This window comes from Homalodisca vitripennis, chromosome 2 (assembly GCF_021130785.1).
Source record: "Homalodisca vitripennis isolate AUS2020 chromosome 2, UT_GWSS_2.1, whole genome shotgun sequence".
NCBI lineage: Eukaryota > Metazoa > Arthropoda > Insecta > Hemiptera > Cicadellidae > Homalodisca > Homalodisca vitripennis.
This window is the reverse complement of record NC_060208.1, coordinates 106952765-106969134: the sequence shown is the minus strand read 5'-3', so window position 1 is coordinate 106969134 and position 16370 is coordinate 106952765. Positions and strand designations below refer to the sequence as shown.

The 16370-nt window shown below is 34.7% G+C and overlaps 1 protein-coding gene across 1 annotated transcript in view; it reads left to right on the top strand.

The window, feature by feature from the left end:
* The first annotated feature begins 387 nt into the window (after positions 1-387).
* The window catches only part of LOC124354519 (sodium-independent sulfate anion transporter-like), a 53484-nt gene continuing 37501 nt past the window's right edge, over positions 388-16370 (top strand). The window contains exon 1 of the mRNA XM_046805045.1: positions 388-493. Coding sequence (XP_046661001.1) covers positions 445-493 — 49 coding nt within the window. The 5' untranslated portion in view covers positions 388-444. The remainder of the gene's footprint in view (positions 494-16370) is intronic.

The window sequence follows — 16370 nt, the reverse complement described above, 5'->3', positions numbered from 1 at the left end:
ACCAAGGACGTTGTCCTCTACATCTTACAAAAATACTTTTTAATATCAAATATAATTTTTTTAAATTTATTACCGATATAACTCAATAAAATGTGTTCATACATAAATTATACACCACAATATACGTTAGGGTTCGGATACAAATCAACTCTCAATCGCAGCCCCTGTAGTTCTATTTGAAATTTGTCACCTAATCAAGGCTACTACTCAGTCTAGACTCTATTAAATCATTAACACTTGATCGTATACTTCCTCCCACGTGTATAGTCACATGGGATGATTCAACAATTAATCCCGATTTAATGACTTCCACTCCAGATACCTGTAGAGGCTCTCAGCGCATGCGCTAACCTCTCGACATAAAAGTACCAGCTACAACACCTGATCTTCACCAAGCCCTCTATCAGTTGTGGTACATTGTCATTACTGCCTCCACTGTAGAGAATGGTCCGTGCCATCCCTCTCAATGGCCTTTCCCACGAGGAACTGAAGGGTGAGTACCGAAGTTGAACTTGTAGTTTCTATCAAAAAAAAGGAACTGGATACTAAAGCATCAGTTATCAATCGTAACTATTTATAGAACTTGGATTAAAAATGAGTAAATATAATAATAAAAAAAGAGTCAATCTTAATTTCTTGTTACACATGTGATTTATTAAAATATGCATTCTAATAAAGCATTCTTATTTAGTATTGACGTCTGTTTCACAAGAGTAGACGTACTAGCTTAGTGTAAACAATATGAATCAAATATAAATGTAACTTTTACTGGTTTATAAATTATAGATAATTTGATGTATGTAACGTATATAATAAATTATGATTATATAATATATGCAAAAATATAATTAGAAAAACGATATAAGTATATACAATTTATGTATAACCTATAGTTTAAGTCTAGCGCCGTTAATATAAATTAGTAAAATATAAGTCCGTAGCCTACTTAGTAAAAACACTTATGGTATAATATGATGGTGTCCTGTGACACTTTTCAAATGTAAGCATACGTCAAGTCATATTATTTTAGTGCTTATGGTCAAGAGGATCAGAGGTTAGGTCACCAGCACTTGTAATCTATTTCCGGTCTAAGATATGTCCAGTGCCATAGTTGAATTTGCCTCAATGACCAGATAAGGAAAATGATTACATAATTAGAACTAGAACCATAACTCGATCTAATGGCGTCTACTTCAGGCCAAATCACTTTCAATCTAACGGTGTCACATTTGAGTTTACCTTATGGTCCTGACCAAGAATATATATACACGTATGTAGATCTCAGAAACTTACTGCGGTCAAAAAAGGTCTACTTCTGGCATTTACAACCTTCTTTCGGTCCCAGATATTACAGGTGAAAAAAGAGACTTCAGGTTGACTTTGCCTTGTTTCGACGAAGAACATATACGTATATACTTAGTTCTGAGAAGCCTACTACGGTAAAACGCCATCCATGTATAAGGAGGAAATCGTTTATAAGAGGTTTTGCGTTGTAGAAGTCTTGTTTTTTCGGGCTGTAGTCTAGGAATAAGTAGGACGTTGAAGCAAGTTAGTGCTCATAAGTCTGTATTTTTCTTAAACCACTGTAAAAATGCCATATCCCAATGTTAGGAAGCCCATCAGTTTTGAGTAACTTGTCTACAAACATTAAGAGCTTTGTTCATAAAAGTGGGTTTTATAACAGTGTTTTAATAGTATTTCAAAGAAAAGACTTTAGACAAAGTATTACTAATGAATTAGATACGAGTATTGCTCGTATTTTAACTCGTCACTACCGCAATGTGGAATACAAGTTTTGAGTATTTTGGTTCGTTATCTTCATTAAACTACCGATTAAGCACTGGGTACTTAATAGTTTAAAAAAAGATTAAAATGATTTGCATTTATGTTTTAATCTCTTTGACGAACTTCGGGTGGAATATAAAACACTTTAAATGTATAAAAAACTTATTAATAAGTTACATTAAAATATTCAATTCAAACATAAATATTATAATTTCTTCCAAATCTTACAGTTTTTTCGGGAAAACTTATCCAATCTGTCTCTTCGTATACACCTTCCTTGAACATCTACGAAAATTTCAAAAAAGAATTAGCCGATTTGGACCAGTCGTTCTCGAGATAGTAAAATGCTCGTCCGATAAATGAGAGACCTGGACAAGACTCGGCGGAGCAAGTACTTATTGAAATTAATCCTTATTGAAAAGATATATATATATATATATATATATATATATATATATATATATATATATATATATATAAATTATCAAATTATCAAGTTATCAATTATTCAAATTATAGTAAACATACATCGCATAAAAATATCCTCACCTTGTCAATCACTTCCAAAGTGGTTTTTGATTTACTACGTGTTTAGATATACATCACGAATAAAGAAATCAAACTAGGACATCGTTTGTCACGGTAAAGTATTTTTTCTCCTATTAACACAGTTCCGTGTCTATAAAAGTAATTAGTTGTGTATTTTAACTTAAGACAATAACAGGAAGTGACCCCTTAAAGTTAGTCCTAAAGGACCTTTGCGCTGCTTCCGGACTGACAGGATGTTCAAGTAGGTAAGGTTGGAGGTAGGGGCCGCTTCCTGCCGACATCTCCTGAGGAGGGAAAACGCGCACTGTCTCAGTCATGCCATCTGGGAAGAAGGAGTGGATAAATCTGTTCCAGTCTCTTCCACACAAAGTAGCAGAGGAGGGGGTCTTGGTATACCCCATCGCGTTTAGGCCTTAAAACCCATTTAACTTCAAGGGAGGTCCATCCACTCTAATAAATACCCCTTCAGTAAACCAGACTTATCAACCGGCTCATTTTATCCCATTATCTCGTCATTTGTGATTAGTGATGTGCCTGTCCATTGGGTTGCCTAGATTTAAATAACACAATGGCTTTTTTATGCATCTAACATAGTTTATAATGGCAGGTATAAATCAGCTGGAATTGAACCATCCTGAAGATTTTATTTGGTTATACGGGTGAAATAATGTTCAAATATACTTTCCCAGTTGTTTATATTCGATCCTTAACATGAGATATACAAGTGTATACGTTTTTACTATTGATTACGTCTGTAGTGTGCAGAATTTATTAATATTATCTCTTTGTTTTACTTATCTTTATTGTAGTATTTGAAATTATTATGGGTATTTGTAGAATTATTGAATATATCAAACTACCACCATCTTGAATCAGGTGGAATGTGTGTACACCAAGCCTTAATAAGAGTAAAAGTCATGTTGGTCTAGAGAGCCACACTCTGAACATTTTGAAGTAAACATACAGGACAAGTAAACTGGTTGTGTAGCACATCGGTGGACCATCTTGAATCAGGTGGAATGTGTGTACACCAAGCCTTAATAAGAGTAAAAGTCATGTTGGTCTAGAGAGCCACACTCTGAACATTTTGAAGTAAACATACAGGACAAGTAAAACTGGTTGTGTAGCACATCGGTGGATCATCTTGAATCAGGTGGAATGTGTGTACACCAAGCCTTAATAAGAGTAAAAGTCATGTTGGTCTAGAGAGCCACACTCTGAACATTTTGAAGTAAACATACAGGACAAGTAAACTGGTTGTGTAGCACATCGGTGGACCATCTTGAATCAGGTGGAATGTGTGTACACCAAGCCTTAATAAGAGTAAAAGTCATGTTGGTCTAGAGAGCCACACTCTGAACATTTTGAAGTAAACATACAGGACAAGTAAACTGGTTGTGTAGCACATCGGTGGACCATCTTGAATCAGGTGGAATGTGTGTACACCAAGCCTTAATAAGAGTAAAAGTCATGTTGGTCTAGAGAGCCACACTCTGAACATTTTGAAGTAAACATACAGGACAAGTAAACTGGTTGTGTAGCACATCGGTGGACCATCTTGAATCAGGTGGAATGTGTGTACACCAAGCCTTAATAAGAGTAAAAGTCATGTTGGTCTAGAGAGCCACACTCTGAACATTTTGAAGTAAACATACAGGACAAGTAAACTGGTTGTGTAGCACATCGGTGGACCATCTTGAATCAGGTGGAATGTGTGTACACCAAGCCTTAATAAGAGTAAAAGTCATGTTGGTCTAGAGAGCCACACTCTGAACATTTTGAAGTAAACATACAGGACAAGTAAACTGGTTGTGTAGCACATCGGTGGATCATTGGTTTTACTACAACTGTCTTTTCATTTAACTAACAGAATAATAATTTAAATGTGCTCCGATAGTTGTGAGCCCTGTGCATAGTTATGGGCGAAAGAGTGATATTACTAGTACTTAATTTAATACTTTTTCATGAGAGATTGTATTCATTCAGTCTTTTTTGATTAAATAAGTAAAATGGAGCATTGGCCAGTAAAAATAATTTTTGACAAATTAATGGAATTTTCTTAAATCAATGGCCTAGTGTTTAAGGTTGCGGCATCTTAAACGGAAAGCCCCAGGTTTCGAACCTTCAGTTCGAGTTTGGCTATGGCAACATCTGCTAAATAATGTGACTACGGACTTCTTAAACGCTGCAGTTAACGCTAGTGTACATACCCTACCAGATCCATACCATAGTATACCCTTTCTCATACTTGATTTGATGTTTCGCACATTTTGAAGTTTGTACCCTCAGTTGTTACAACAATGGGGCGTCTTGGCGAATATATAATGGATCCTTAAAAAAATAATACTTATTCTAAGAAATAATTTTCATGACATACATTTTTGAAAACTTTTTACACAGTGTAAATGATGGCAACTATGCGAGTGAACATGACCATGATTGTAATTTATATCAGACTGCAAAAACACCGATACTACATACAAGTATATTACTTATGTTGTACCGTGTACGAGCTCTAAGTCAAATCAATTCAATGAAGTTTCAAAATGGTGGCTCATTACATTATTTTGTGAAATACTGTACCTGGATTATATAAAAATAATGACTGTTGAATTAAATTGGCAAAACGATGCAAATCTATGCATCATATATTCATTTAATGTTTTGCTGACGCTTGTATATTATGCGTCCTTCTAGAAGAGGGTGTCTTCCGTTCTTAGATATATATATACCGCCACTGTCATTTCATATCGAAAGGAAGAATTTAATGTGTGGCTGTCAGTGTGAAATGTCAGATTAAAGACGCACTGTTAATGTTGCGTGTTAAGGAATACACAGTTATAACAACGGTAACTCTTTATAGGCTGAGTTAGTTATATAATTTTAAGCTACCATGTGGCATTTTAAACCTTACGAAATAGGAAAAAACTACAAGACAAAAGTGTTAGAAATGTCCCCGAATATTACTTATAAAACCCTTTTCAGTTTAGCTCTACAATGCTTATTATCGTAAGTCTAACTGTATCATTTCGAAATTAAGGGCGGTTGATTTCTTAATACTTTACACATATTACAAACGTGCCATATGAAGCAATAATGTTTTCATATGTAAAAACATTTTACCTTTGGTCGATATAGAAACAGCCTAGAAAAAAAATGTAGTACGTACAAATGCATACGTCTGTAACTTTAAAGGTCCTTTTGTATGCTCAAGTATACTGCACAGCATGCTTGTGTGACCTGAGGTTGTACAATATACTGTGCTTTCCTTCAAGTCAGGTTGCGCAACTGAGTCAAAACGTTGGACCTAATTGTTTGGGTCCATCGTGAGTACATAGCGCTGCCTACGCCGTATTGTCTTGTCTGACATCTTCATGCAAGTCTGGGGCACATTCCTCATCTGTAGATCTAACCTGGTAATGAGAGTCAACCATTTAATAGCTCTTCTAACACATTACGAAGATATTTGTATAAATCGAACTCAACATTACAGTGCATTAATGGAATCAATATTCGTCAATACATTTCTGTTATACCAATCCTTTATATGAAGTTTGTATTTGACGATGGAAGGATTTTGAAGGAAACAGGATTTTCCGGATATTTGCCATATTTCCGTGCAACAAAAAATCAGTAACACTGAACGATGGAAAATGTCCGGAAAATCCTGTTTCATACCAATCCTCGCACAATATCGTCCGTGATTGTTTTCCCACATACTTAAACATAGCTAATATTAGTCCAATTTACCCGTCCCCTTTAAAGACAAAACGTTTGCAAAACTTATAGAAGTGTACAATACACAATATTTCTTGAGTAGTGTTTATTATAGTGTGCAATGCCTGACTCGTACAATACACGTGTACTTGTGCGGATAGAAGGATCTTGAACATTTTCAGGTAGACAACGAGTGACAACTTGTCGAAGTCAAGTATACCACTCCCCAAGTTCAATCTGTATCAGTTAGAACATAGTGTCATTTTATATAAGCCCATAGATTTCTGTGAAATCCGCCTGAAACGTATTTCAATGAGTATCATTACTGAGACAAGCACCACCCCACCCCTCCTCACGGCCTTATCTAGCACACGCCGCTCCGCAAAGATGTAAGAACAGATAAACACTGCATTGTGTAACTCGGTACAATCATTGAATAATACCACTTGAACATCCGTGTCCTCAAGTTGTTTGTTTGTCTCGGTCTACAAAAATTCTTGTCCAGATAAGTTGTTGCTTATATTTGGATTGATTATGTACGACAATATTGGCAATGTTGTGTTACAGTATTTGATATCAGTGCCATATCCATAATTAGTTTTGATGGGGAAGTGGGAGTCAATCCATCATCTCTTATTGCATTGTAAGACATTTACATCTTTCCCTTTCATTAATATTTATTATTGGTACAAAACAGTGTTTAGAAAATCTTGACCAGTACTTCGAGAAATGGATAAGCAGATTTAATTGTGTCTTCTATCATAATGGTATCATTAATGAGCAACAATAAACGTGTAAGAGGATATGTTCCCATCTCCTAAACAGTTTGACTTTCCCTATTCTGTTGAGTCTTCATCCTCTCTGCCTGTATTTCGGAATCGTATCCCAGCACTAACAGAGTTTATCTACTTAAACGTATTCTAGAACATCTACTTGTAGGCAATGGATAAGGCCATTTATAAATTAACTTACTATATTATTTTATGGTATTTGTCATATTCATAGTATACTTGTAAAGATATTTCAGAGTAAATAAACAAGGCGTTGCAACAGGGTTTTGGATTGGCAAATAATGTTAATGTTAAATTCATAGCACTTTAAGATAATCTCTCTGAATACAGAAAATGCAGAACATTTTTTATCACTCCACGTGAAGTAACCGACATATAAATTAATACATATACACTCAGATCAAAAAGTATAGATACCCACGTTGACCAAAAACGAACTAGTAGAGCTACTATAACAGGACCTACATTAGTATTTAGTTTATTTATTTCTTCAGTCTCTAAAAATATAAAGCAAATTATTTAAAAACAATAACTTCTAGTTTTAAAGACCGTAAGAACGAGAAAGACTCAGGTTTTTAGCTATTTTCAAACAAAATTGGCAACTTTTAAAATTCATAGCTCGGAAACTTATTAAGGGATTTAGAGAAAATTTTTATAACAATTTATATAAAAACGATGTTATTAATTTATCATTTTAACCTTTATTCTCGACCGGACGGTTAAAAATTCGACAATGGTCACGTTATGCAGCTCTTAAAGTAATTAATTATTTTGTGTGTGTAAGTTTGTTAGCCACAGTTTAATATGTTTAAAACCAGATTTAATTGAGCAGATTTTGATAATTTACCTCGGCACCAGCTTTTTTGAACGTGTAAACCACCAGACCGTCCAGGACGGTTTTACATGTAAAAGTTAAAAATATTTTCTAAACCCAACATAGATTGTACCACTTTAAATCTCTACCACACTTATTGTCTTACGAAATGATAGACTAGGTACACAATGCCATGGTACATAAATAGTTATTTTAAGTCTTGCAGTCAAGATATGTTCAATAGACCTTATTTTATACATCAGTAATAGTAATTCATTGAAATTTAATTGATCTAAATTAGATTTAAAATTAAATTACGCAATTCAGTTTGTAGTAAAAGTTTAATTAATTTAAACCTTAATACAAGAAAAGGGGACTAAAACCACCAAAACCGCAGGTTTATGTGAACCTAACGAACGATATTATTCATGTATAATCTTTTGTATCCTAAATTTTTAGAATTGCCCTTCTATTTTGTAAAAAATTCTCAGTAACGTGGTATAAATACAGGCCAGGTGTTACTTGCATAAGGATTTAACAGAAAGCATTCATCGAGATTTATTCTATACCACATAATTGTTATTTTTATATTTTATCTGAGATAATTATTTCAAATTTTAACCATAAATATTCATGATTTTAAATCCTAGAGCAATCATTGTTTCGTAAATTTATGTGAGTTGCCCAGGTGTGTTATTTAGTTAAGTAACATTTTTATGTATTTTTTATGGACTGAACACTCATAAATAAACTTAATGGCTTGTTTTATTATTGTTTTGCCAAGGATTTCTTTATTGTTTTAGGGTTAACTATCTAAGGCTCGAATATTATTATATTGATATAATGCGTTTTAAGGTGATATAAAATAAAATAAATGCAAAAAGATTATTTATATGGAAATAGTATGATTGTTATAGCAAATTAACACTTTTATTTATTTTTAGAAAATATCCATTTCTTCACGTCCTCCAATTCCTCCAACTATAACGAGTCCGATTCTGCAGTACAGCCCAGTAACAGTATTGCATATTTTTAAACGAAGGCGTGAGGTGAAAGGAAATTTTACTGCATATTTAAACTTAAATTATCTTTTAAATTAATTTTCCATTAATTAAAGTAATATTTATATTTCGTGATGCAATTCTATGATGAACAACATTTTATAGTATTTATCGTATGTAGATGCTTTCTTTACGAGTATGACGGGATTTTATTAATTCCATGTATACAAAATGGGACGAAATATAGAGTATTCATGAGTTCTAAAAGTATTCACAAACAGACATTAGAGCATCTAATAAGAAAAGACGATAGTGCAAATAATGCCAGTGTGGCCTTGGTAGCACTTAATTCCAGACTCCAACACCTGATGTAACAAGACAGAGTGAATTCCCCAAACGACATACCTGACCCCAATAAAGTTACTTCTCTCTATAAAAACAACAATACCCTATAATGCCTGTATCGGAGTTGCCAGATTTTAGGGTTTAGATCATAGCGATTGTATGGGGTGTGATTGTGAGTATTTATTCCAGTAACTATTACAGACCGCGACTTATTACATGTCGGACGAAAGCCTAATTAGTATTCATGAATTTCCAGGATAATGCGTAAAATAAATTGGATTGCAAAGATACGGATTCCTCCTTATATTGATCAAGGCACTCAGGACATTTTGGATATACATCGCAACCGACTTAGGGATCTTTCTATTGTGTACCTCTTTTGTCCATGAATTTAGTGGTCTTATTTAGTGATCAACGCTTCAATAATTCACCCAAGAAATGTTTACATCATTTTTTGGAATCATACAACAGTATTAAAAATTATTTTTACTATTCAGTGTGTTAGTAATAATTAAAAGTATTTGTTTTGGCATACAAGGAGAATGCAGAATATCCAATGAATTAGCTTACAGTTTTTGGAGAAATGTGTACCGAAGTTTAGAACATATTATAACATGAACTTGTAACATATAGTAGTATATATAAAATTAACATAACAAAAAACACACACGCGCGCGCAAGGGTATAATTTTATTTAGAATTTATTGAACAATAAAAACTTAATGATTAATTTGTTTAAAGAAATTCAGTGCTGCCCATAACTACTAGCAGGAAGGAATTGGTCACAGGGTATTCTAGTACAAAGTAAACTAATAAATGCATACTTTTTTAGAGAAATATTCAGGATTTTATTACTTTTAACGGTTGCCAAAGGTATCATATGTATTCTAAATCAATTAAACATTGATTGAAACTTTAACCGATTGGAGTTGAACGACTAAACTGTAGGCAAGTCTTATGAAGTTATGAGTTGTATTACACATTTTGGAACAATACAACTAACCAAAAAACCATGTTGTCCTCCAAATATTTCACGAACAAAAAAGTATTAATTTGTTTTTGTCCGAAGAAGGTGGTATTAGGCCTTTAAGTTGGTGAAATCGAATTTTTGTTGGGACTATTTTAAAGCCGTAAACCTTTAAGATGTATTCCCTGAAGACAGATAAAGTTGAAAGATGTCTTTTGATCAGTCCACCCACGAAGAATTACAAGCGTTTATGTGAGAAGTATAGGCAGTTTTGTACTAGGCCCAAATAAAAACAGCTGTAGATAAAAATGTAAAGAGTTTTAGCTTCAGAGAATGACATGTTTTTTAATCATTTATGGCTTTAGTAATTTATATTTGTAGATCAGGCCATTCAATAAGTGACGAAACAAATTACTATTGATTAAAAACGGCTGAATTTATCCATATGAAACAGGAGATAAAGTAGACAATCTTGCAATGACATCTGATTAGCTGTTCAATCATACTTTGTAAACATGGCCTTAAACTTACTGAGTTAAAAATGGCGAGTCCGCTTGAGAATTGTACCCTGGAAGTATAACGTGCCGTGAGTAATGTGTCTCGTTACATATTGTTAAAAATGGCGAGTCCGCTTGAGAATTGTACCCTGGAAGTATAACGTGCCGTGAGTAATGTGTCTCGTTACATATTGTTAAAAATGGCGAGTCCGCTTGAGAATTGTACCCTGGAAGTATAACGTGCCGTGAGTAATGTGTCTCGTTACATATTGTTAAAAATGGCGAGTCCGCTTGAGAATTGTACCCTGGAAGTATAACGTGCCGTGAGTAATGTGTCTCGTTACATATTGTTAAAAAATGGCGAGTCCGCTTGAGAATTGTACCCTGGAAGTATAACGTGCCGTGAGTAATGTGTCTCGTTACATATTGTTAAAAATGGCGAGTCCGCTTGAGAATTGTACCCTGGAAGTATAACGTGCCGTGAGTAATGTGTCTCGTTACATATTGTTAAAAATGGCGAGTCCGCTTGAGAATTGTACCCTGGAAGTATAACGTGCCGTGAGTAATGTGTCTCGTTACATATTGAATGATCTCAAAAATTTAATGTAAGAAAATAACACATATTTTTAGCAAAAGTTGTATAAAAAATTTGTTTAAAGGTAAAAAAGGCGATTTCATCCAGTCATCTTTTGTTTTAATACTGTAAAAATCACATTCTTATCTTCAATCGTTCTTCTTTGAGGCTTATTATAAGATGACTCTGAGTTTTGCTTTGACCCAAGTTTTTTTCTGTTCTTCAGTAGAGGTATCAGGGCTGTATTATAAAATTAATTTAAAGGCTTGTTAAAGTATTTCAATTGAACACTTATTACACCCCACCTTAAGAGGGAAGTGGATGGACCGATTGCAGGATACTAAGTAGGAGTGTGGTTGAGAATCCTTCTCTCGGAGTGAAACCAATCATAGTTTCCTATCTGAAAATGTATTTTGTAATTTACAGCTTTATTGTCTCAAAATAAGTTAAGCAGTCAGCGAGTAGTCAACGCGTAATAGTAACTAAACGTAACATTTTGATTTAAAATACTTTAAACAAATCACTGTTATAGGTTGTATTCACGTAATGTGTGTGTTGCCACTGATGTAAACACGTTTACTACAACATAATATAATAAATTCTGATAAGTTATTGTCTGATAATCGTTATTATTATAATGAAAAAAACTCGGTAAAAAATTAGTGATAAATAAGAAAGAGATTGCCATAGAAAAACACAGAAGTTATTGGAAATGATAGCGAGATTGTTTGCAAACATAATTCGGTTTGTAAACGTTACGTCATTTATAACGTAATCAAGGTATTTTGGGCTGAATTTATTGCCAGATTGCTACAGGCTGAATTGAACCATAGATAATTCGAATACGGTTGTACCGATATAGTTACGTTTATAGCTCAGGGTCCTAACATCAAAACAATTTTGAAAATTATCGCCTTGAGTTAGCAAACTCATAGAGTGCGCAAACCGTAATAATTGTAGCTCAATAAATATAAATACATCGCCATCACTAAGCTACTATGTCAATTGGTTGGTTATATTTTCCGGCGCCACTGCCTACAAACATTTTTTACAAGCTGAAAAGATAAGATTTGAGTAAACATTTTCTTTACTTCCATCTTATCAATTTTACTTTAGACGCCATTAAGCCCAGCCTAACGTCCTAGCTAATGACCCAGTATAAACATAATCATAATAATTCTATTTCTGGGAGTCTCAACTTCAATACAAATGAACCGCAGTAAATGGAATCTCAAGGAAGCTGTTATCTTGATGACCTTGAGAACAGCATTGGCTGATTACGCTATAATAGTTCATTCATAAATTACTAATCAGTTTTTGTTACTGCAATCCAGACACTTGTTGAGAAATTTTGAGCCGTATTATAAAATGTTGATGTACAATACAAGATGTTTTACGATACATTGGAAAACCTCAAGAATGTTCTGGGTGGTCCAGTAAAACCTGACACTTTTTAATTTTAAACAGCTATTTTTCGGCTGTTGTTATGTTAGTCTAGATCGTTGTAACATTTAAAAACACAGCTGAAGCCATTTCAGTAATCATGGAGCAGTGAACAGTTCAACATCGTGCTTTTGTTATTGAAGTTTTCTTTAAAAAATAATGAGTCTGTTACTGCTACGCAACGGTTATTTCGTAACCAATTGTTCCTTGCCACGGAGCTGTTCCTTGTAGGAATATTTTTAAAAGATTGGTTAATATTTTCAGAAATTCTTTGTTTGTAATTTTGTATATGTCTTACACAATTTTGGTTGAAACGATTCCGAAAAGGTGTATAATGGTAACTGCGAGTAAAATTTAATCGCTTTTAAGAATTAAAATATTTTTGAACGGTACAATCCTTAATCTAGACGTTATGTACTTTTATTTTATTTTTGTTAGGACTACCACTACCGCTATTCATTAGAAACAGTTTGCAGGATTCACTAACACACGTCTAGCTCCAACACCGAATTCGATGAGAACTATCATGTTAGGGCTATTAAGAATTAGTCGTTCAGAGATAACGTCCGACCGTTATTTCGGTAGCCAGGCGTTCATGGCCATTGCTCGCTGTCCGTCTCACTCGAAGCGAGAGAAGTGTTATGTTTGCCCCCGCAGGTCGCAGACGGACTCGTCATTACGAAAATTTCCGAAGCATGAGTCTTATGTTTTACTATATATCATTTGTTATAGTTAAAATTAAAATTAAAGTTAAAAAATGTAACTTTGTTTTTTTTTTCATCAAAATTATGAAAGAGTTACTATGAATAAAGAACGGTGCATTGACAAGATTCAGGATCTTTTAGTTCTACAATCGCAACAGTTGGGAATAGAAATGAACTCATTATGGTACCAGCAAGATGGAGCCGACTGCGCACTCGGCAGATGTCTCAATGACTCTCAAGACTGTTCCTCGGACATCTCATTTGTCGCGATGTCGCATGTCCTGCTCGTTCTCCGGATCTCACTGCTTGCGATTTTTGGTTGTGGGGCTACCTAAAGAGCAAAGGTTTTGTTACGAAACCTCACACTACTGCTGATTTAAGGAACTGCAAGAAAACTGAGGTTGCTGCAATAACAATGTCCATGGTACGCCGATAATGGCAAATGGCATAACTATGCACATACATTGACTACTTTAGTAAATTGTAGGTATTATTTCGTGTAACGTTACATCATTTAACATTTAGGTTATTTTAAACTACCATTATAATATATGCAAAAACAAGGATACAATTCCTGTAAACGTATCGCACACTTGTTTCCTTTTTGTTATCGCGCTTTGTCACGTTAGTAATCACAAGTACAATATTTTCAGTTACGATAATGATCAAAATTACTACCTCCTTTGTGTAAATTATATATCAAAGTTCCTGTACATAACATAGTAAAAGCAGGAAGAAATGTCGAGTCTTTTGTTTTTGTAGAAGTGGTCAATTATCGTCAGTTTTCGAAGGCTTTCCAGAATCTCGAGTATTATGGATTTAATCTTTAAGCTCACGTCAAAACGTAGAGAAGAAAGATTATTGTTTAACTTTTCACTAATTAACACGCTTTCCAATTTAAACATTGTAAAACGTAAAGATCAAAAGATAATAATACATAAAGTAAAAATAAAATAATTTAAAATTAAATTTACTAAATTTCACTACTATGTTGATGAATTAGAGAAAGTGTATTTTACTGATTTATTAGAGTGGTTTTCTATGTTAAAACAAAAACGATGCTCATTAATACAAACATGCTGATTTCTTTGCCAACAGTGCTCCAGAACAATTTATTCTTGATCTTTTGTTTCAAGAATAAACACAGAATGTCCAAAATTAAAACCGATTGTTCCTTATACTTTCTTAATGTTACGCCGCGATGTATAGATTTTACAAGTGTTTAGGGGAAAGTCCAAATTCTGTGTGAGATAAAATATGTTTGAAATTAGTGTACGTAGTCTTGCAATGCGTAAGATCATGTAAGTAATAGCACAAAGCACAAGGAAACTGCACTATTGACTGGTAAAGTTGTAACGAAAGTACTCCGACATTTCGCACTAAGGCAATAGAGGAAGGAACTATCTGAAATAAAGTAGGTCAGTCTGCGTTAAATCAATTACAGATCAGAGCTTCTCATCCGTAGTAGCCTAGGCGAAAGGTTTCTGTTTTCTAACCGAGATGTCACGGGTTCGATTCCTAGGGAGGTCATGCCTGTCCGGAAATAAAACCTGTATCCAGAATTATTAAAGGTGGATAAATAGTTTAGCAGAAATTTAAAAAGGTATCAAATTCCTATTGAAGACTTTGATAAATCCAATGTTGTCACTTTTTAGCACTATTGCCTGGGGCTGGAAAAAATGTAACGAAAATTAACAGACCTGAAATGTTACATGAAGCTTCATTTTTACACAGGCAGCACTGAGTTCGTACAAGGTGCATGTCAATCCACGGGATTTGCCTGAACGTTAGCGAATATTTTTATTAGATTGGGTAACCAGAACACCATGATGGCGACGAGAAAATACCAGAATAAATAAATGTGTAAACAAACTGAGCAAAACCGTATGAAATTTTAACATGTGATATTTTCATTCCTAGAGCACAGGGAGAAAATAACAGCGTGGAAAGCCAACGTTAAAAGCTGGGGACAAGATTTGATTTCCGCGCACTCTGGCGTTGCAATACCTTCCTTATTTCAACAAAATGTTCATCATTTGAACACTACTATGAAACAACTTAATGACCAAAAATGTAGATGTAATAGTAGACTTTAAATGTTGCATCAAACTTTATATCTACATAAACAAAATTGGGTTCTATGGTGGTGCTTATCCATCAACGGAATTTTGCTGAGCATCCTTGAAGCCTACAAATCAGCAGACTGACACAACTTGTTTCTATCAGGAGGACCTAAACATTTCTTTTCTTTTCGACGTCTATCTATTAGTCCGCAGGACATCTCGAGAATGAAATGAACTATAGGTTTTAAAATGTTTCATAAGGCCTCACGAAGCCTGTTACACAACACGAGGTATGGCGCACCCCTCCTCGTGAATGATTGATGGCTGTGAAGGATTAATGAGTGAAGTTTAGCCTTGTTACATGAGATATGTTGTTTTTATAGCGCGAGTTAGTAATTGGTAACACAATAACCAATGACAACTATAGTTTCACGTCCGAACCACAAGGGTGTGCAGTCTAGTGAACCATCCAGACCACGTTCAGGTGGTGTGGTGAAGGCATGGGATTTGGCTTTGAAAATTCTTTTCAACAACCTACTGGTATAACAATAAACGGAGTCTACGTGGTTCGTACTCCACTTAAATTACAGAACTCACTTGGTTAAAACAAAGGATCTCAGCTAAACTTCACTGACACACTAAACGCGTCTTTCATTAATATTAACCTTACAACCAACATTTAGTGCTGATCATTGTACGATAGAACAGTGCTACGAGGCGACGCTATGTACCAAGGAATACTGCCCGTGCACCGGACTTCGGCTATCATCGGTAGCGAGAGCTTTCCCTCGTAATGTTTGCACGTCCGTCGGCGGTATGGCAGAGAAAGTAAGTGAAGTGGCGAAGAAATAAAGATGGCATTGTCGCGGTGCCTGGTCGTCAGTTGACGATATAGAAAGGGTTCGAGATCAGGGGCGTCCCTAGCTCTGTCGAGACCCCCGTACTCACTACACCCCGTGTCGTACGCAACATCACGTCTTTGGAGTGACCATTATGAATTCTGTGTTACATTTTTAAGGGGCCCCGATACAGTAGAGTGGAGCGGCACTGGACACGTAAATGCCTGATTGCAATGTTCCTATTGTTTACCTATCATTGTTGGGAGTTTTTCATTAGCGGT